The sequence below is a fragment of the Lithobates pipiens genome, unplaced genomic scaffold (assembly GCF_037356315.1).
Source record: "Lithobates pipiens isolate NorthernLeopardFrog02 unplaced genomic scaffold, aLitPip1_a1.2 Scaffold_57, whole genome shotgun sequence".
NCBI lineage: Eukaryota > Metazoa > Chordata > Amphibia > Anura > Ranidae > Lithobates > Lithobates pipiens.
In genome coordinates this window covers 668,258-691,866 of record NW_027507879.1, presented here as the reverse complement: position 1 = coordinate 691,866, position 23,609 = coordinate 668,258, and the positions used below count along the sequence as shown (strand labels likewise).

At 43.6% G+C, this 23,609-nt stretch overlaps 1 protein-coding gene across 3 annotated transcripts in view; it reads left to right on the top strand.

Moving 5' to 3' along the window:
• The window catches only part of TDRD9 (tudor domain containing 9), a 391,054-nt gene that overhangs the window by 155,833 nt on the left and 211,612 nt on the right, over window positions 1-23,609 (top strand). For all 3 annotated transcript variants that reach the window (XR_013270091.1, XM_077467571.1, XM_077467570.1), the window contains exons 7-8: window positions 6,386-6,550; window positions 18,618-18,724. Coding sequence is in view for 2 of the 3 variants with exons in the window: in XM_077467571.1 (XP_077323697.1) it covers window positions 6,386-6,550; window positions 18,618-18,724 (272 nt within the window). In the remaining variant the exon portion in view is untranslated. The remainder of the gene's footprint in view (window positions 1-6,385; window positions 6,551-18,617; window positions 18,725-23,609) is intronic.

The following is a 23,609-nucleotide window of genomic DNA, read 5'->3' as shown; positions in this document are numbered from 1 at the left end:
GTTCAGACTCAACTCCACAAATTTTGTATGGGCAGATAAAAAACCAAGATTCCCCCAATCTTCCCTGTCCAGAAGTAGAAGGGTAGGAGGAATGGGACTTCCGGTTCTACGAGATTACTTAGCAAGCATATTGGATCAAGTGAAATATTGACTCTAACCGCATGCATTAAAACACTGGGCCGCAATAGAAAGCTCGTGGATGAGGCCTAACTCCCTACGTTCTACACTACTAGCGAACTCCTTCTCAAACAAAAAGTTTAGATCCTCACACCCTATTATACAACTGGTAATGGACACCTGGAGAAAGTTCTGCCAATACATGGAACATAGCTCTACTCTTACTGAAGTCCACACTCCTTTATCCTCAATATGCACGTTTATTAGTGACCTTACATTAGCGTCTTGGGGAAAAAAAAGGAATTACATTACAGACCTTCTGAGTCAGGGAAGAGTCATCTACTTTAAGACACTAGCCCAAAAATATTCACTTCCCGAGTCAGATCACTACATGTACATGAGAATCGCAACCTTTCTAAGGTCACACCCTTTGACACCTATCAAAATTCCTCATCAGGCCTGGGCATTTTGGAATATGACATGACAAAACTATGCAAAGGGATCTCCCTTTTTTAGAACCGGTTGCAACAAAAGAATTTTTTTTACTAATCTACCATCACTTCAAAATTGGGAAAGAGACCTCTCTGCATCTTTTACAGAGGATCAGTGGAAAAAAGCCATTAACTTTAACTATTGCTATATTAGATGCACAACTCACTGGGAATCGGCTCAGAAACTACTCGTCAGGTGGTATTACACTCCTTATATTAAAGCAAAATTCTCGAAGGAAAGCTCTAATGAATGTTGGCATGGCTGTGACAAAGTAGGTACTTTTATTATATTATGTATTATTGTACATGTTATGGGAATGCCCCAGTCTTAGGAGCTTTTGGAGAGCTGTAGTCAAATTAATATCCAAAACTACAGGTATCATAAAAACAGGTAACCCCGGAAATGGCCATACTAAGCATGCATGTAGATCACTATCCACCCTCTCTTAGATCAATGGTAATACAGATTTTGATGGTGGCAAGACTGACAATTGGTAATCAACCAATTCCCCGAATATTAGTGAGGTTGTCAAAGTAGATGAAACTTTCAAATATGAGCAGATTATGGCCAGCTTAGATGGAAAGTCTTCCCGCTTTTATGCTCGATGGGAACCTTGGATCAGCACTAGACAGATTAAGTGATACCCTTATTGTTTAAAATTTTTGTATGCTGTAAGGTTTTTCTATTACTCTCTGGAAAGAACCCAGAGTTAAGGCTAGGTTAACAATTTGATCCACAGTTTATGCTCGCATACAACACCATTGATGTAAAAAATTCTGACATGTATTCTTGGAGTTATTATATAGATGCTGGATGTTATAATGCTATGTTGATGACAACTGTACCACTGTTAAATTTACCATTGAATACCTTACAAATGTATAACGTAAATTGTAAATGAAAAATCTTTCAACAAAAATGATCTGAAAAGAAACTGCCATATGTTAGGTTGGGTATAGCTAGGTTAAAATTACCCTGGTTAGTATTAAGTAAATCCATTTTTCCCCGTTGGCTAGATGGCATTCATCTGTGACCAGTGTAATGTGTTGTGATTAAGATTTTTCTCATGTTCACTTGAATTAGTTTCTAAATTTTGCCCTGGGCTAGTGGAAATATAAAATAGTTTGCAATGAATTGAGCTCTGGTTGAAGCACCATGTGAATTCTGGATTCCTATTATTGCCAATATCTTGTATGCTAACATTTTTGACAGGGAAGCAGGTTTGTTTGTAAATTATCAAGAGAATTGCAATTATGGAACCTTTCCCATTTTTTTCCGATAGGAACGGTACATTGTTATCGAAAACATTGGCCAGAGTATGTGTAGATATGAATTTGAGGTAGGGACTTTTCACTAGATTGTAAGCTTCTTGAGGGCAGGGGTTATTCTGAATGTACAATGTGTAAAGCGCTGCGTAAATTGTCGGCGCTATATTAGTAACTGAAATTGGGTCAATTAAAATTAGTTTTGATCTTTTTTTTTTTTTTGCGCTCAACATGAACTCTCCGATCTCTGTGTATTAGTAAAATGCTTTATCTCCAGGGATAAAAAAATTCAAAACACAGCCATTATTTGAGTTTTTTTACATTTTAAGTTAAATGCACGATTTAGGTCCGAGGATTACTTAAAACCCCAAGCTTTTTTCTGAGAGTCGAGACCCTGGAGAATTGGTTGACAGTCTGAAGTGTAGACACATTTCTGGTTGCTGTAAGAGTTTGGGAGTGTGTGTAAACCCCCCGCTGATGCTGGGCTGTGGTGCGGTGTATGTCGACCATTTTCTGTTTGTCTCTGTAAGCAGCATGGCCGTTGGCCATTTGCTCGAAGTGCGGTGGCCATTTTTTTTAGTTTTTTCCTATACAAAAAGGGCCGGCGACCATTTTCCTGTAGCCTTAGCGCGGTTTTTCTACCCAGCGCTGGATCCTGTGCCTCAGAACAGCACGGTTTTTACTCCTGGATACTTGTGACTGACACAGGACACAGCGATCAGCGACAGCATGGCGCAGCACTCGGTCAGGGTGGTGAGTCCTGTGGTGGGGCCCCTCAGTCTGTTAGCAGCTAGGAGGTTGTGATTGAGCACCTTGTCCTAAGTCCCCAAGGGTGGCAGACAGGGTGGGTCAGTATGGCATCAGAAGCTGCCGTTTCTATCCCAGACCTTCCTGCAATTACAACCGGCTCGCCTGCAAATAGTGCAGTGCCTTTGGACACTGTCAGTGGTCCTGGAAATGTTTGTTGCCAGGGTGGAGGTGGCCTGTGTGCGCAAGGGGGGTAAAAACGGCCACGGCATTGGTGACGCAGACCCTTAATGAGTGGGCAAAACTATTGCACCTTGAGCTGGAGAAGCATGTCTCCTCCAGTCTGCGTAGAACTAGATGACCAGCTGGTGCACAGCCTCAAGTATGTCTGTGATGCAGCCCTGTATACACATCCCCTGTTCTTCAGAGCATCGTTATCAGCAGTGTTGCAATGGTTCCTAATCTGGCTGAAATGCTGGTCTGCGGACCAGGCATCTAAAAAAGCTCTGACGGATTTGCCCTTCCTTGGTGAGCGGATATTTGGAGCTTTGCTGGATGACAGATATTAAAAATGTCACAGGTGGGAAGAGCACGTTGCTCCCACAGTCCAAGAAGGTTAAGGAGCCACGCCGTAGACAAAGTCCCTCCTTTTCCACTCAAAAGAGGCTTTTTTGTCTGCCCAGGACATCAGGTAAGCACTCCCAGTCCGACAGGGCGACTACTGAGGGACAAAAGCTTCCCTGGTCTCGCAAGCCTGCGAGCAAAAGTACTACTGCATGAAGGTTTGCCCCCGCTCTACACTCGGGTGGGGGGGTTGCCTTCTGGAGTTTGTAGCTTGTTCAGCCTTTCAGTTGTCTGACCAGAAGGCCTGCAAGCTGATTTCATCGGGCTACAAGATAGAGTTTCTCTCTTGGCCACCAAAAAGTTTTTTTCCCTCTAGCGTACCTTTACTCCGGGCTCACCGGGAGGCCCTGTTTGGGGCAATAAGCTCAGTTGTGGGGTGATAGTACCTGTTCCAAAGCTGGAAACATTTCAGGGATTTTACTCCAGTCTGTTTGTAGTCTCCAAAAAGGAAGGGGTATGTCCAATTCTGGACCTAAATGCCCTCAACGGCTTTAAGTACTAAGGTTCAGAATGGAATCCGTTCGCTCCGTAGTCGCTGCACTCCATCAGGTGACACCCTGGTGTCTCTGGATATCCAGGACGCGTACTTGCATTTACCCATATGCCTCAGGCAGCAGAGGTTTCTGCTTTTTGCAGTAGGGGAAGAGCACTACCAGTTTGGCTCTCCCCTTTGGTCTGGCATCAGCACCCCGAGCCTTTACCCAAGTATTTGCTCCAATTTTGGCATTGTTGCGACAACGTGGGATTGCAATCGTGTGTTACCTAGACAACCTCCTGGAGGCAGCTTCCGCCTCAGAATTAAGGAAGGATATGGTGATCACCATGCAAACTCTACAGGAGTTTGGGTTGATGTTGAACCTCAAGAAGTTGGTACTGGTGCCGACTCAGCACCTGGAGTACCTATGTTTACTGGTGGACTCCGTGGAAGCAAGAGTGTTTCTCCCTTTAGACAAACTGCAAACTCTGAGCCATGGTGAACCTGTTGATGAACCCCGCAGGTGGTCGTTGCTGCGTTTCTGCATGCGAGTTTTGGGCCTCATGGTAACCTCCATCGAGGCGGTACCATACGCCCAATTTCACACAAGAGTCTTGCAAAGGGAGATACTGTCCAAATGGGACAAATCTCCATTATCCCTGGATCTGCAGATTCGGTAGAGCCAATTAGTCAGGGACTCTCTCTGGTCTCCGGCCCTTTGGTCCGGAAAAACGTTCCTGCCTCTTCGTTGGACAGTGATCACAATGGATACCAGCTTGACCGGCTAGAGTGGATTGCTGGGGATACAGTGGACCCAGGGCATCTGGCCGTGGGAGGAATCCCAGTTGCTGATCAATGTGCTCGATTTTCGAGCGATCAGGCTATGGCTCTCCACGTGGTCAATGAGGCTACGAGGGCGTCCGATCAGGATCCAGTCAGACAATGCCACGGCTGTGGCATATGTCAACCATCAAGGAGGAACAAGGAGCTTGGCTGCAGCACGAGAGGTTGCTCACATCCTCCGGTGGGCAGAGCGACATGTACCGGCCCTTTTGGCCATATACATCCTGGGAGTAGAAAACTGGCAGGTGGACTACTTTAGTCGCCAGATGCTGGACCCAGGAGAATAGTTGTTGCATCCGGAGGTGTTCAGGCTTCTTTACCTGCGGTGGGGCACACCAGATGTGGATCTCCTGGCCTCATGGCTCAATCTAAAGGTGCAGAGGTTTGTGTCCAGGACAAGACATCCTTGGCCTGATGTGTCAGACGCGTTGGTGGCTCCATGGCAGCAGCCCTGGTTGATTTACACCTTCCCTCCGCTCAAACTGTTGCCACGTCTGCTTTGCAGAGTGGAGGCCGGCGGGATTTTGTTCAGGTGGTTCTACATATGGCCCCTCTGGTTCGACCACCGCTGCCTTCGTGGGATTTGAATCTGGTGCTCTCAGTGCTTCAGATACCGCCATTTGAAAACATTAGGGAGCTCCCCTTATTGACACTCTCTCAGAAAGTAGCCTTTCTAGTGCTTATTACATCTGCCAGGAGGGTTTCTGAGTTGGCGGCCTCATCATCCCTACTTGATCTTCCAAAAGGATAAGGCGGTGCTGCGTCCGCAGCCTTCATTTCTTCCACAGGTTGTTTCGGCATTTCATCTAAATGAGGACATTGTGCTTCTGTCCTTATGCCCTCGGCCATCACATCCTAAAGAGGTTGCTTTGCATCTTTTGGAAGTGATCCGGGCTCTGCATCTGTCTGCTACAGCTCATTTTTGGAAGTCGGACTCGCAGTTTGTATTGGCTGGTCCGAAGATTGGACTGGCTGTCTGGACCACCATTTCTCAGTGGATCAGACAGATCGTGGTTCAAGCTTATTCCATAAGGGGGCGAGAGCCCCCCTTTCCTGTCAAGGCACATTCGACCAGGGCAATCTGTGCCTCCTGGGCTTTGACATAAATCGTCCGTTTCCCAGGTGTGTAAGCGGCAACCTGGTCGTCCGTTAAAACTTTCACAAAATTTTACATTTTTTTTTTAATATCGGATGCCTCCCTAGTCTGCAAGGTTTTACAGGCGGCTGTTTAAGGTTGCAACTCTGTTGAGGAGTTCTGGTTGTTATGGGTGGAGTTTATTTCCTTGCTGTAACCACCCCTCGTTTTTTGACACTGCTTGGAGACGTCCCTAAGGTCAAGGTTAAAGGTGCTATGTCCGTCAATGAATGAGAAAATGGGATTTTTGTACTCGCCGTAAGATCCTTTTCAGTGAAGTTCATTGACGGACACAGCACCCACCCCTCCTATTGACGTTTGTACTGCTTTTTGACGAATGAGCTGCTGGAATCAGATTGAGGGTTCATAGCCAGTAGGATCGCCCCCTTGGCGGTACTGTGCAGTTTTGCTGTTTTTTTACATGTTCTGCTTAGTCCTCTCCTGAAGGTGGCGATATAGCCCTAAGGTCAAGATTAAAGGTGCTGTGTCTGCCAATGAACTTCAGAGAAGAGGATTTTACGGGGAGTACAAAAATTAAATTTTTATTGGTTTGTAGCTGGGAACAAGTGTGCTGAACCCTATTGGGGGATTCCCCCCCCCCCCCCCATATATCTTCATATTCATTGCATAAATAAAGAAAACAAAACTGCATATATAACAAGTTTTTTTTTCTTTTTCTTTTGACAGGTGGTTTTGATGTCTGCTACTATAAACTGCAGAGAGTTTGCAGATTATTTTGCCACACCAGTCCTTAACAAATTGGTCCCAGCATACATTTTCAATGTTGAAGGAAAGCCATATGATGTTGAAGTGTTTTACCTCAATGATTTGAAGCATATTCCTGGGCATAAGGTAGGCATGCATAGAACTTTAACAAATGGTCTCTTGGGGAATGGTGGTTGGGTTCTAGTTAAAATTGTATTAAACTCTTTGCATTCTTTAGCTTAAAATGGCAGGGGCCTGGAGAACTTTTAGAGTCCATGCACACCGTTTAAAAAACAAAACAAAAATTGCGAGTTCTATTGGTAGAAAACTCTCAACACAAACCAGAAGGGTTTTCTTTCGTGCCTTTAAACTCTGAGCTTAACCTCCCTGGCGGTATGATTATTTCAGATTTTAGGTGCTAAAAGCGGTACAATTATTTTGCATGATAATTTGGCGTTTTATTATGTAGTCCTGTAATTCTTAGCAATAACTCACATAAATCTGTCCAAACCAGAGATAGCAGACATCCCGGTATGATAAAGTTTGAAAAATGAAATCATAAATAATTATAAATAATTGTACCAAATAATAATATAACAATAATAAAAATGATTCAATAATGTAATCAAATCAAAAACACTGAAATTTGCTCAGTTGCAGAATTGTCGCTGTCATTACTTTTCAGTATTTGATGACGGATCTCCCCACAAATCGCTATCGCTCAATTCTGCGAGTGATTCTCATTTATTATCGCTGTTTTCTAGCTAGTTTAAAATCATTTTTGATGTAAAGGGACAGTTTTGGTTGCTATGGACAATCTCCAGTTTCTAGGCATAAAGAACAGTTTTTTTTATATAAAACTGCATGCAGGGCACTGGAGAAACCACTAGGGACAAAGGGGGTGTGAAATAATTACAGAAATGTAATCTGTAAGATTACATTATACTGTATGTATAGTATGTGTTTCACGTTTTGAATTTGGCGCCGATCTCGGTCCCCGTGCGTCGCAACGCTCACAGGGCACGGAGATCGGCTCCGTGATAATCGAGCGAGACACGGCTCACTCGTACAGCGCGGGGACATCGCTGGGTCCGAGGGAGAAGGTAAGTAAACCTCCTCCTGGATTCAGCGATGCGGTCATGAGTCTGGCTTGGGGTTACCGCTTTTGGTATAAAAATTCCACCCCGAGCGAGACTCGGGAATACCGCCAGGGGGGTTAAAATGTATCTCTAAACCTCCTAATGTTGCATGGACACATAGGATACCATTGAGCTGCTTCTACAAGCAAAACACCTGTGGCAGCTTTTTTAAGCTTTTTTAAGTCCAGTGTGCATAGAACCATATTCTGTTCTAACATGTATTCTCAGCTCCAAAAAGTACTTTCTATCGCTCTCAACTTTATCCAAATCACTCCACCCCCCCTCCAAACAAAAGTTGGTGGGAGGCACCAGAGAAACCTAGTAAGGAATTGCTTTAATGAGAAATGGTTTACAAGCTCATTACGGCTGAATTCCAGCATTTTTGTAAAAAGTGTAGGCTTACTGTTAAGTCTAATGAGATGCCTGCCGTCTCCTGGACTTTTCTCTATATTGATAATCTGACAGGTTTATGGCACTCCCAAGGGTTTCATTCAGGGGCTGTGAGAAGGGAAAAGTGCACACAAAGCAGCTATACCCGCCCCTCCCATCTGATGCCCATTAAAAAAATCCTTTGTATTTTGTTAATAAGTTTGCATAATACAAAGGCTTCTGTAATTGGGAAGGTGGGGAAGGCATCGCAGCTACATTGACTGTACTTGCACAAGCTGAGGCCAGAACATTTAGCATTTGCGTTCCATAAGCTATCTTCCTGGAGCACAAAACAAGTCAGGATTTAAGCATTGGATGGTTATGGAGGACAAGAATATGTTTGTCACTTTAACACATTAAGCAAAATATAAACCTCAACAGTAAACTATTTATTAAAACTTTTACCCCGGACTATTGCAGTTTACAACTTTTAGTTCTGCTACCTCCTGATCTTCCGTGCTGCTTCCTTAAACTTCCCTAAACTTCTGTTCCTCAAAGGAAAATTTAAATATAGACAAAACTCTTTCTCAATCGTTCATTGACAGAGACAGCCTTCTTTATTCAGAACCATAGGGTTATATCGCTCTTACAGGAGTAGGACACAAGGCAGAAAAAGATTTGGCTACACCCGTGGGCAGCCCTAGGCTGAAACAACTAATCGATTAATCGACAACTAATCGATATTGAAATTGATCGATTACTATTTTCATAATCGATTAATCGGGCAGTAACATAATTGGGTAAAAAATCTAGTACAAAAAGAGCAAATCACTACTGTAAATATTCACATTTCTACAGCAAAAAAGTAACCCTTTACAGTAGTGATTATTTTCTCTTTTTGTACTATAAAGGGCTAATTTTTTTTTTTAACCCCATAATGTTACTAAACGTCTTGGACCTGGTTCACATCTATGTGTTTTTTGGTGCTTTTTGCAGAAACGCAATACATTTCATTTACATGGTTTTCCTATGGGACACGTTCACATCTGTGCTTTTTTCAGCCGATGTGTATTTGGAAAGGGCCGGGACTTTTTTTTTTACGCCAAACAGTGCTTTTTTGGTTCAATATACTTCAATGGAGAAGCTGTGGAAGCATGTAGTGCGTTTTTTGCAAAAAAAAAGCACTGCAGAAACAAATCAAAAGCAAATTGCATAGGTGTGTACCGAGCCTTATGCTGGCCACCCAGATCAATTTTCAGACGAGAATATTCAGACGAAAAATCTTTGTACATTCGCTGAATGAAAGAATGTTTAAAATATTCACTTGTTTTTAACATTCTGTTTTTAAAATGAATGTAATTTCTGATTGAAAACCACATCCACTGTCTGAAAATTCCTTTGACCAAGAAGTTTTCTATTTCCAAATTTTCCCTGTTGAAAATGAACATCGATTTGACCCCCACTAACGATTAGAAAATTGAACAAACATTCATAAAATGACATTTGTTTTGAAGGAAGACATTGTTTTTAAAAAAATGATCTCGGAGTCTGATATTTACCAGATTCACCCTTTAATAGAATTATCCTCTAATAGTGTATATACATTATCTCTCCTCTAATAGTATATACAGTATATCTCTCCTCTAATGGTATATACAGTATATCCCCTCTAATGGTATATACAGTATATCTCTCCTCTAATGGTATATACAGTATATCTCTTCTGTCTGTTATTCTCAGAGTGGATTAGAGATTTTGCTCCCTAACCATATAGTTGGTTATTTAGATTTTCCACTGCATAGAGATATTTAAGAATAAATTGTCTTTTTTTTAAACTTTACACACTTTTTTTTAAATTGAGGCTGGGTTCACACTGAAGTGATGCGGGAACGCCGCGAATCCGCGGCGGGTTCCCGCATCGCATGCCTCCCGCCGGCAGTTCACACTGCCCTATGCGGACTGCTGGGAATGTCAGTGAAACCATAATGACACCCCCAGATCAGTTCGCATATCGCAGTGCGATCTGAAAACTCGGACAAGAATCGGATCGCATGGTGTGAACACCCATGCGATCCGATTCTGCTGCGGACCAAAAAAAGGGTCCCGTGCGATTTTGCGGTGGGTGCGATGCAAATTCAGCCATACTATCTGTATGGCTGAACTCGCATCGCACAGAGATCGGATGTGATTTGCACTGCAGTGCGGTGCGAATCACATCCGGTTCTCGTAGCCGCTTCAGTCTGAACCCAGCCTAAAGGCGATTATTAATCGAAACAATAATCGGCTAACTAATCGATTATGAAAATACTCGTTCGTTGCAGCCCTAGTCCTAGGTGATTTAAACCGGACCTAGTTCCCTGCTGGGATCTCTTGTCCTGGAAATTTTTATTTTTTTCCCCCCCATGAAGGGTGTTTTTTTGTTTTTCTTTTGCTGGTCAAGTGGGCTTGGCTCCAGATTCTTGCTGAGCTCCCGGTTGTCTGGTTGGCCTGTTTTTTTTTTGTTTGTTTTTTTTTTTGCTGCCCCGTGCCCATGTTTTGCACTACTTTGGGACATTCCTAGGGTTCTGAATAAAGAAGGCTGTGTCTGTCAATGAACAAATGAGGAAAAATTGGATTTTTGACTTACCGTAAAATCTATTTCTCTGAGTTCATTGACAAACGCCACCTCCTTCAGAACCATAGGGGTTATATCACCCCCTACAGGAATAGGACACTAGGCAGAAAAAAAAAGACTTGGCTACGCCTATGGGCAGTCCTAGGTGATATACAACCCCCCCCTCTGCTACAGGCCTTCAGTTATGTAACAAGCCGTATCAAAAGTATTACAACTCCATAGAGGGGCAGGTGCTGTATGTCAATGATCTCAGAGAATCGGATTTTCACAGCAAGTCAAAAATCCTATTTTTTTTTCTTCTTCTTCTGGATAGAGCAGAAATGGATTAAAACACTTATCAGGTTTTTACTCCTGTGTGTCACTCCCTTTTTAAGGAGTATTAGTTTTTCCTGTACACCATTATCATGGAGTGAATTTGATAGGAGTTCCCAAATGTTTGGTTGTCACAAAAACATGAATAGAGGGGCAGATCACCCAATGGTACTAGTACTGGTTACACTACTGCGAACAGGGATTCTCATTTTCATTTCCTCTCGCTCCCTTTTTTGACAATGGCACTGGAAGTGAAAGGGAAGAGTACCCATTGGGACACAGCTGAGAAAGTGAGGAAGAAAAAGCTTTGTTAAACTTTACATAGTTTGGGCCAAGTTCTACAATATTAACATAACCGCTTATTGCAGTTTTTCCAGGCAGCAATATCATTTCTACTATTTTTAACTTGTTTTTTTTTTCCTCTGACCCCTAACCTGATGTCTGGCATTGCTTTGGGACATCACTTTGGCCACAGTCTATTGAGCCAACTGTGTCCTCTATGCCTCGTCACACCATATGTGCATAAAAACTGCACACATTTCACTTGCAGAGACATGAGTTCACATTTTTCATGCACACTTTAGTGAGTTTTTAATGCACGTTTTACATCAGTTTTTATGCACGTCAGGGATGTGCCCTGTTCGCATTAAAATGTTGATGTCCTGTTTTTATATTTTTTCCTGTGCAAAAAAACTGCGTATACATTGCAAATTCCTGCACAAAAAAACTGCATGTGATGCCAGTGCTATGGTTTTTGTTTTCTTTGTACTTGTGCAGAAACACTGATATCTCTCAGGCTTAAATGAACAAAAGAGAAAATTTGATTTTTGTACTTGCTCTAAAATCCTTTTCTCTGAGTTTGTTGAAGGCCAACACTTGGACTTTTTCAGTAGGTCTTTTGTTATTGTCCAATACTGCTGGCTACTGGAGCTGCACGATTAATCGCGGAGAATCGTTATTGCATTTCTCCGCCCGCCGCGCCCGCAATTCCGGTTTCTGACCAATAAATTAAAATAAAAGCACACGCCGTATTGCACTATTGTGGCTGTGGCGTGAGGCTGCCTTTTTCTGAGCTGAGGGGAAGCCGTTGGAGCCGGCGTGAAACGCAAATGGCGCAGATACCGAAACTGACGTCAGCAGAGAATGTGATTGGTCTGTAAGTATGTTTCTTCTTCCCAGAGGTCTCGGGGACATTGCACCACCATAAGCATGAGCAGCACTGAGATGCACTGGCGAAATGTGAGCTGCTATACTGTTTTTTCTTTCTTTTTTTTTTTTTTTAAGCATGCTTTTTAATCTCTCTATCTCGCTCTGCCGCTCGCTCGTTTTGTCGCTCCTTCTAGCAATCTGTCGCATGCTCTCGTTCTAGCAATCTGTCACGCGCTCTCTATCTCAAAAAGCTCTCCAAAAAAGTGTTAAAGTGCCCCCCATCCTCGTGAGCTTGCACACAGAAGCGAACGAATACGCAAGTCTTGCAGTGTAAACTACGTCCAAACCAAAATGGTGGTTGTTGCAATATTTTATGTCACACGGTATATGCGCAGCGGTCTTTCAAATGCAGTTTCTTTTAACCACTTGCCGCCCGCCCTATAGGCAATTGATGGCGGCAAAGTGGTTTCATAATCCTGACCGGACGTCATATGAGTGCCCACCTGTGCCGCCTATGAGTGCCCACCTGTGCCGCCTGTGCGTGCCCACCTGTGCCGCCCACCTGTGCCGCCCACCTGTGCCGCCCACCTGTGCCGCCCACCTGTGCCGCCCACCTGTGCCGCCCACCTGTGCCGCCCACCTGTGCCGCCCATCCGTGCCAATTTGTGCCACCTATCAGTGTCCGTCCGTGTCGCCCATCCATGTCGCCCATCCGTGTCGCCCATCCGTGCCACTTCATTGGTGCCCATCCGTGCCGCCTTATCAGTGCCCATCCGTGCCGCCTTATCAGTGCCCATCAGTGTAGCCCCATCAGTGCCCATCAGTGAAAACGTACTTATTTACAAAGTTTTGAAACTGAAAAAAAAAAAACATTTTTTTTTCAAAATTTTCGGTATTTTTTTATTTGTAGCGCAAAAAATAAAAACCGTAGAGGTGATCAAATACCACCAAAAGAAAGCTCTATTTGTGGGAAAAAAATAATAAAAATTTCATTTGGGTACAGTGTAGCATGACAGCGCTGAAAGCTCAAAATTGGTCTGGGCAGGAAGGTGTTTAAGTGCCCTGTATTGAAGTGGTTAAAAGATTACTAATGATGAATAATAAAAAAAAAAGTAGTTTGCCCAATTTTTTTTTTTTTGGTATAATGTGAAAGATTTTATGTGGGGAGAATCGTCATCTTTTCATTCTAAGCAAAACGTGATTCTCATTTTGCCCAGAATCGTGCAGCTCTACTGGCGTGTGTGGCGAAGATGGTGTTAAGTTGGTCTTTTGACCACTGGGCACTTAAACACCCTTAATAACCAGACCAATTTTCAGCTTTCGGTGCTTTCACATTTTGAATGACAATTACTCAGTCATGCAACACTGTACCCATACGAAATTTTTGTCCTTTTTTTTTTCCCACACAAATAGCTTTCTTTTGGTGGTATTTAATCACTGCTCGGTTTTTTTTTTTGTGCTATAAAATAAAAAAGACCGAAAATTCTGTTAAAAATAAATAAATAAATAAATGTCTTTCTGTTATAAAATTTAGCAGATTAGTAATTTTTCTTCATAAATTTTGGCCAAAATGTATACCACTACATATCTTTGGTAAAAATAAGTACAAATTGGTGGATATTATTTGGTGTTTGTGAAAGTTATAGAGTCCACAAGCTGTGGTGCCAATATCTGAAAATTGATCACACCTGAAGTACTGATGGCCTATTTCAATTCTTGAGACCCTAACATGCCAGAAAAGTACAAATACCCCCCAAATGTCCCTTTTTGGAAAGAAGACATTCTAAGGTATTAAGTAAGAGGCACAATGAGTTTTTTTTAAGTTGTCATTTTTCCCCACAATTCTTTGCAAAATCAAGATTTTTTTTACTCTCCCCCCCCCCCCCCCCCCCCACAAAATTGTCATATTATCAGTTTTTCTCACACACCGCATATGCATACCACAAATTACACCCCAAAACACATTCTGCTATTACTCCCGAGTATGACAATACCACATGTGTGAGACTTTTACACTTTGGCCCAACATGTAGGGAGCGCCATCAGGCGTTCTGGAGCACCCAGGACAATTCTGACATTTCTCTCCTACATGTAAAAATCATCATTTATTTGCTAGAAAATTACATAGAACCCCAAAACATTATATATGTTGTTTTAGCAAACACCCTGGAGAATACAATGGTGGTCGTTGCAATTTTTTTTATCTCACACGGTATTTGTGCAGCAATTTTTTGAATGCTTTTTTTTGAAAAAAAAAAAAGTTTTGTGCTTTAAAAAAAAACAGTGAAGTTAGGCCAATTTTTGCATAATGTGAAATATGAAGTTATGCTGAGTAAATAGATACCCAACATGTCACTTTTGAAAATTTCGAACGCTCGTGGAATGGCGCCAAACGTCGCTACTTAAAAATCCCCATGGGCGACGCTTTAAATTTTTTTACTGGTTACATGTTTTGAGTTACAGAGGAGGTCTAGGGCTAGAATTATTGCTCTTGCTCTAACGTTCGCAGCGATACCTCACATGTGTGGTTTGAACACCATTTTCATATGTGGGTGGGACTTGCGTATGCGTTCGCTTCTGCATGCGAGCACATGGGGACAGGGGCACTTTAAAAAAAAAAATTTTATTGTTCATTTTACTTTATTTTAGTTTGACATTTTTTTCCCCAAAAATAAAATTTTTTGATCACTTTTATTCCTTAAAAGGAATGTAAACATCCCCGCATCTCACCTCTAGGCTGGGAACCCTGAAATAATAATAAAAAAAAAAAATTCTGGCTTTGATCGTATTGGCGAGTCGGTAGAAGCACCGGCGGGAGGGGGGGTGGGGATGTCTGGCTGGGTATTGCAGGGTATCTCCGAGTATGGCTGGGTATTGCAGGGTATCTCCGAGTATGGCTGGGTATTGCAGGGTATCTCAGAGTATTGGCTGGGTATCTCAGAGTATTGTCAGGATATCTCAGAGTATTGTCAGGATATCTCAGAGTATTGTCAGGATATCTCAGAGTATTGTCAGGGTATCTCAGAGTATTGTCAGGGTATCTCAGAGTATTGTCAGGGTATCTCAGAGTATTGTCAGGTCAGAGTATTGTCAGGTCAGAGTATTGTCAGGGTATCTCAGAGTATTGTCAGGGTATCTCTGAGTATTGTCAGGGTATCTCTGAGTATTGTCAGGGTATCTCTGAGTATTGTCAGGGTATCTCTGAGTATTGTCAGGGTATCTCTGAGTATTGTCAGGGTATCTCTGAGTATTGGCAGGGCATCGCACTGCAGAGTATTGGCGGGTACTGCACTGTATTGGCAGGGTACTGCAGGGTTAAATTTTGGTGAACAGCGATGTGGGCACTGCAGATGCAGCCCACAGCGCTGCTGACACCGATCTCTTCCCCCTCCGCTGTACCTGTCGGTACAGAGAGGGAGGAACCGGCGTCTTAATATGACGCCGGTTTGTTTACAAGTGATTGCTCCGTCATTTGATGGAGCGTTCACGTGGTAAACGGCTGCGATGAGCGGTCACAGATGGTCTAGAGTGCGCGCAATTCTGGGAGGACATCATATGACTGCCTCTCAGAGTTGAGCAACCGCCCTGTAGCCATCATTTGGTTGTTAAGTGGTTAAAGTGGTGTTGCCACCAAAAAAATAAAACTACTTAAAATTCGTAAAAAAAATCCCAAAAAAATAATTGGCAAAAAAAAAATGTTTTACTCACCTCTAAATACCGGTTGCTAGGGGGTCCCTCGTAGTCTGCCTTCTTCATTGCCCGGGCTGGTGACATCACTTCCCCTCGCGCCGCACATTCACCTGGGACCTGTCATGTGTCCCAGGTGACTGTACGGCGTATCACGGCGCCCTGCGCCGCTCGCGCATGCGCAGTGGGTGCCCGGCTGTGAAGCCACAGCCGGGTGCCCACAGTATGCATGACGGCGCCGCGAGCGGAGCGGGGAGCGAGGGGGCTTCGTTCCCCCGCATCGCTGTACCCCGGGGCAGGTAATTGTCCGATTATTAAAAGCCAGCAGCTGCAGTATTTGTAGCTGCTGACTTTTAATTTTTTTTTTTTTTAGGGGGTACCCCACTTTAAGGAAGGACATCAACGCCAATTAGCTTTCATTATCTTTATATGATTTATTAGGAATATTTCATTTCATCGCACCACAGCTTTAAACAGTGTGGTAGTCGCATATCGGCAACATTGCCTTTTTTTAATAAACATATTCTTGGCAGTCTAAAATATGGCCACATATCAAATAGGATGGGATATTCCTGACTGACCTCTAAAATCTTCTTGATCACATCACGTCAGCATGTTGTTATTGCTTATTTCTTAGCCAGGGCTTTGTTTTAAGCACCTTAATTATGATTGTACAAATAACGCTTTACATAACTGATTACACAGCACTTTATCTAAATAAGTGTCAACAATGACTTTTAGAATTTCCAAAACCGTATGTCTCCTAGCCAACATTTCTCGGAATATTACTTCTGTAGCCAAACTATGCTCTTGCCCAGGACTTGGAACGCAGGGCCAGTTCTAGTTGAAAACCCCTAATTCCAGGTACTAGGAGAACACAAGTCAAGAATTCAGAGAGATGCATGTTTTATATGATGATGGATATTTGGTAAAAGCTACATCATTGTATATCCTTTGATACATACATGAGAAATCTTGAACAAATATTATTATGCAATATAAGTTTTTAAAGCACTATATTCTTTAAATATATCTTCATGTTTAAGTCAAATTATCAATTTGGGTTGGGTCATTAGAAGGGGCCCTCACTCTCTAGGTCATGCGCTACTCCTGCAGGTGGTGCAGTACTCATTGATGGGTATCTACTGATTTGCCTGTGTCCTTAAAAGAATTTGGAGAAATGTACATACATTTCTCTATGGATGGCTCACAATGCATCTTAAGAATTCTGAATAGAATTTTTTCAATCAGCATGGCTTCCTTGTAAGATGGAAAGTATGTTTTAAACAGGAAATTTGTTAGATCAGAGCATCAGAAAGCACAGCAAGCATATACCGTATATACTCGAGTATAAGCCGAGATTTTCAGCCTCTTTTTTGAGGCTGAAAGTGCCCCCCTCGGCTTATACTCGAGTCATCGCTGTCTGCCCGCTCGATCAGCGTGTCGAGCAGACAGACAGCGGCCATTCTATGATTCAAAAGCCGCGCCTCCGGCTCCGCCTTCGCCTGTGATAGGCGGAACACTGAATTTCCCAGCAGCCTGTGTTCCGCCTATCACGGGCATCGTCTCATCCTCGTACTACGGACGAGGATGATACGACGTCCGTGATAGGCGGAACACAGGCTGCTGTGAAATTCAGTGTTCCGCCTATCACAGGCGAAGGAGGAGGCGCGGCTTTTGAATTTTACAATGGCCGCCGACGAAGAGGGCACGGGACGGAGGCAAGGCAAGGCACGGCACGGGACGGGACGGGACGAAGGCAAGGCACGACACGGGACGGAGGCTCGGGACAAAGGCTCGGGACACAGGTAGGCTGGACACACACACACACACACACACACACACACACACACACACACACACACACACACACACACACACACACACACACACACACACACACACACACACACACACACACACACACCTGTACTGCCCACTAAACATGATGGGATTTTTGTCGTGGCTATGACGCAAAGTGGCTGCTGGATGGTCTTCTCTGTGTGGGTGGCCAGCGGGAATAAATCTGCGACTCAACTATTCCCTTTTCCCTGCCAAAGTGAATGGGTCCTCAGCCCTGGTTCACACTATATTGCCATGCAGCTAACACTGCAAACCCTATTCATTTCCGCACTGCGTTTTGCGATCTGCTGCGGGTGTAGGTGCAGGTAGGCTGGACACACACACACACACACACACACACACACACACACACACACACACACGGATGGAGACACACACACACGGATGGATGGATGGATGGAGACACACACACACACAGGGATGGATGGATACACACACACACAGGGATGGATGGATGGATGGAGACACACACACACAGGGATGGATGGATGGATGGATGGAGACACACACACACAGGGATGGATGGATGGATGGATGGAGACACACACACACAGGGATGGATGGATGGATGGACACACACACACACAGGGATGGATGGACGGACACACAGGGATGGACGGACACACAGGGATGGACGGACACACAGGGATGGACGGACACACAGGGATGGACGGACACACACACAGGGATGGACAGGCATGTCTCACCCTCGGCTTATACACGAGTCAATAAGTTTGCCAGTTTTTTTGGGGGTAAATTGGGGGCCTCGGCTTATATTCGGGTCGGCCTATACTCGAGTATATACGGTATGTACTTGGTTCTTTTTACCTAAGATGGTAAGTTTCAGTAGTTGCTATTTTGGAATGGCAAATATGAACGCAATCCAATTTTCACCAATTAACATTTAGCAAAAACTACTTTGTTTACCCACTTTTTTCATAGCCTGTGATTGAAGTTTGTTAGCGTGTTAAGGTTTGCTAGATGATCATTTATCTTGGGTTTGCAGGTGTTTTTTCAATGTTTACCTAGATATTCATGTGATGTAGTTGTAATATAACTAATTTTTTATTTGTACTGTTAGTTGGATGCTGCAGCTCAGACATTTGATGAACCAGCAATTAGCAAGGAAATGTTTGACATTGCAACAACTTTGATACAGCTCTTTGATGACATGGAGAAAGAGGAGAGGTACGTTCAAAAGGTTGACTTTTCACATCAATCTTTAGAAATTCAAAAGTGTTGGCAAACAACTAAAAATAATTCAGCTTTTACGTTCAGATATTTACTGCTGTGTGTCCCTCACTGTGGCAATTCACCCTTTGTCCTAGTACTCATTGTCCCAATATAGAAAGGGATTAGGATATTTAAAAAGGTAGAAAGTTAGTCTAGCAGAGAAATCTATTCAGCAATAATAAAGAGGGCAAATGCCCCCCGTACCGATGTCCTCTACATTTTGTTGTGTCCATAGGACATGAAACAAAGGGCTATCTTGCTCAAACAACATCTTGCAGCACTAGACGCAGGAAACATTTTTATAGTCCCTGGATTATAGTCTCGTACCTTTTCGGTGATTAGATACTGGCAAAGCTTTCAAGGACACCCCCCAAAGTCCAGAGTTTTTTACCAGTCTCCTAAGGTGCCAATCTTCACTAAGAAAATCACTCTTGGCTTTATTAATCCTTTTATATTTTTCAGCTCCTCATTGCCATCTAAAATCCTAAATAGAAGCAGTGTATCTGGATCGGCATGACCTTGGGAGCTTTCCTTGGACCCCAGCTGGGGAGGGCGGCAACGTTGCTTTGAGTACGGGAAGCTGCATTTGTCTCTCCTTATAGCGTATAGGCAGCTGCAGGGTGCTTTAAAGGTCCAGGGTTCATCTTGTGGATCGCGGTCCATGAAGATCACTTCGGGGTATGCTCACTGTGATAGATGAAGCCCTGACTTTATACACAGTACAACATTATAGGCAGGTAGCATAGGGTCGCCCTGTATATTTTCCAGACTGTTAATCACCACAGCAATATATGAATTGTATTCACTAAGGTGTAAACTTTTCGAATTTGATAATCCCTTAGTGCTCAGGTGTATGTGTTTTACATCCTACTACAACCCACACATTTTTACTGCTTCTTCCACCTGCTTCTAGCCCCTCTAAGATCCTTGGGTGCTTCCTCCTGCCCTTTTCACTACAGGATGGCTTGTGTCCTGGTTTTAGCATTCTCCTTCTGGACATGCTTGCTTTATAATCTGTGTCCTATTTCGTGACTACCCATAAGTAATTACTCTCATAAATAGTTATGGCTGAGACCAGGTGCAAGTAAGCCACTACAATACCACAAGGGAAAATTCGCTCTGCTGAAGGCTAGTATAGCACTCATCCTCAGAGTAACAAAACCATGCCTTGCACTTGAGCAGGATTTGGCTCGAAAACTAGTTTCAGCATCTGATTCTAGCTCTATTTCAGTCACACAAGCAGCGGCCTATTTGACAAAAGCAACATGCTCTGCGTCTGTCACAATTCCTTGGACCAAAAAAAAAAAAAAAATGGCCTTAATATAGCCATCTAAGCCAAGCACTCAAATACCATGCCTTTTCACCCGTTCCTCTACCAGAGCCAGATTCTGGTCTAACTGCCCTGGAAAAGGTAGATACAGAACTTTAAAACCTACATTCACCTTTCTTTTGGTGCAAGACTAGGGCCACAGGGCCCATCAAGTCTTCCACAAAGGCCTCATCCCAATGAGTGGGTCCCCTCCCTTTTAAGAGTGGGAGGACATCTTTTAGATTGCATCTCTCTCGTGGTTTTAAAGGTTTACAAAAGAGAGTTCAAAACCCTACACTTTGTTCTCTCAGATCAACAAATATCTGCCCAAGGAGAATAGGATGTCCAGAATGCCCTAAGGCCTCTTTCACACGGACTGTCCGTTCAGGTCCCCCTGTCAGTTTAAGTGGACCTGAACGAGGAAAAACCTACGTTTCCATCCGTCATTGGATCGGGTGATGACGGATTCTACGGTCGTCCTCATCCGATTCCCCAAAGCGGAGAGCTGCGCTCTGATAGGTCTGTCCCTGCACAGTGGGCAGAGATGAACCTGTCCTCTTCCTGCTCAGCGGGGATCGACAGAGAGATCCTCTGCTGAGCAGAGCCGGCTCCGTACACGGACACGTCCGTGTTAAGGAGCCCTTTATCATCTCTTGTCCCAGGAAATCGTTGTGCTGCTACCTATTTCAATGAAGGTTTAAAGGATTCTTTTCAAACCTGTTTAAACTCAATGGGAGTATTCATACAGTTCTTGACTTTTAAACTCCTAGGACAAGCTCCATCAAATTTCTAAATTTCATATGAAATCTGCAAGGGTGGTAATTGTTTCTCTGAGACTAGGGAAATACATGGCCTCCATTGACATCTAAGCTATCTATCTGCATGTTCCCATTAATCGCCCTCATCTGTGCTTTTTGCGCTGTTCAGTTGTAGACCATCCCTTCCAGTTTGAGGATGAAGACAAAGGCCATAGATACTCCTCTCCCACATGGGAAGCTGGGGTTAGTGAGGGGCCACTGACTTGTGGACATCTTATTGTGGTAGGCATCTAGTATACAAAAAAATGCCAGAGTCTCTTAAGTTTTGGTGAACAGTTCCTTTATGTTGCTTAGTATAGCCTTGAGATCTTGAATGTCCCGTAGTTTGTGTACTTTGGTTACCAGAGCTTTAGTCGGCCAGATAACGTCTCCATTGGAGGGAAATACAGGCATTGGCAGTACTTGGATGATGAATAGAAAAGGAAGCCCTGTCAAGTGTAGCAGATAAGCCACCGGCAGGTCAACAGCTGTAAGTTTAATTGTATCAACAATGTGTCAATCCTTGCCGAAATGGCTGGATTTTTGCTGCAGCGCCAGCATGAGCTAGTGACCTGGGGAGAGATGCAGTGAAGCATGGTGGGGACACCCTGTACCATCTGGTGAAGATTTTGTAACCAGTCCCCTGAGCCCTCGTGGCGATGGAGGCTTTTTGGGCTGTGAGTTGTAAGCCTAAATCAGATTCCCATTTGGTTGGGAAGGACGGCACAAAGGGTGGATCAAGAAAGCATAAATCTGAGAGAGAAAATGACATACGGGATCCCCTTTTGACATAAGGTTTTAAATCCCGCGAGTCTCCGAGAAGCGCTTGGAGAGAACGTCAACTGTTTTGACTATTTCTACCACCTCACTTATTCGCTTAATGATAAAATAGGTGATTGCAATCTTTGTCTATATAAGAATCTAGCCAATGCTGTTGCGGCTATTACCAATCAAATTAATAACAAATAACGGTGCTAAAAAAATAAAGATCTAGCACTCTTAGGCCCACTTTAAGCAGTCTACTTGCATAATTTGTAATAAAAATATCTTTGCCATTCTGAAGCGTCCTTCCAACCACTTTGCATATTTTATATATACCGTGATTCTGTACTTGTCAAATATGCTGCAGAAATCTCCATCCACTGAGTCTGGCTTGCAGCCCTTTTTTTACTATGGGCAGCTGAAGCTGCTCCCTGTTAACTTTCTGGATTTACACAGACATGCAAAGGCACACCTCCAGCTATGCAGCTCTCATTGGCCCTCTTATGACTTATCCCCTCTCCCTTCCTGGCAAACTTTCACGACAGAGCTGTGCATTATGTCATAAGCCTAGGCTTTTACCAGACAAGAAACTGGAAGTGGGCTGTATAAGGTATTTACTGGCAAAATAAAAAATGTTTTACTATCCAAAGTTGAAACAAGGGCAGAACATTTTAATAGATGGAAAGCTCAAAAAATATAATGAAGGTGCGCTTTGTCACCAGCTGTAATTTATGATCAAATATACTGCAGGGGGTTGCATCAAGTAGAGGACTCAAAAAACGTGAATATTAGGATTGTCATGAATCGAACAAAGAAAGGGTTCCAGAGTTAAGCTGAAAAAGAGAGGGGGATCCCCTTTCGCAAACCTAGTTGGAGATGGGGAAGATGTCGGTGCTGGTGTCATTGACTTTCACAGCCACAGAGGGAATCCAACAAAGCATGGAAGTCTCAAGGCGAATATGTTCCAGGGTGGCCCACATTAAGCTCTAGTAGACACCCTGTCCAATGCTTTTTCTCGATCTGTGGAGAGCAGAATAAGTGCACACTTCGAAGTATTGGCTGCAAGGATTAAGTTGAGGACTCATTGTCTTAAGTTTCTTGGAGAGAAATACCCGCCTGGTCTGTGTATCAGCTGAGGGATATGCAGAAGTGGCCTGTTGACAAAGACTTTCACCAACCACTTCAGGTCAGTGTTTAGCAATTCCAGCAGCCAATAGTTGCTACACTGAGCCAGATCCTTGCCTTCCTTGGGGACCAAGGGAATATATTCTCTAAGGTTGTCTGGGGGCATGGAATTCCCTTTCACCAGAGAGTTCAGTGCAGTCACCAACTGGGGAGCGAGCAGGTCAAAAAAAGGTCTTGTAGTAGGATTCCGCCAGGCCGTCAGGACCCGGTGCCGCCTTCAGTTTAGAAAATGGGAAATTCGAAAATGGAAATAGTGTGGCACAACGGCAAGCCTACAAGGACATGGATGTCCACCTAAACTAGCTGGGCAAGGAAGACAATCGGAGAAGCAGCCAAGAGGCCCATAATAACTCTGGAGGTGCAGCAGAGATCCACATCTCAGATGGGTGAATCTGTCCACAGGAAAACTATTAGTCGTGCACTCCACAAATTTGACCTTTATGGAAGAGTGGTAAGAAGAAAGCTGTTGTTGAAAGCCAAAAAAAAGGTCTCGTTTGCAGTTTGTGAGAATCCATGTGGGGGACACAGCAAACGTGGAAGAAGGTGCTAGGTTAGATTAGACCAGTATTTTACTTTTTGGCCTAAAAGCAAAACACTATGTGTGGTAGAAAACACTGCACATCACCCTGAACGCATCATCCCCAAAGTGAAACTTGGTGGTGGCAGCATCATGTGCGGATGCTTTTCAGCAGGGACAGAGAACCTGTCCAGAGTTGATGGGAAAATGGATGGAGCCAAATACAGGGCAGTCTTAAAAGAAAACCTGTTAGTCTGCGAAAAACTTGAG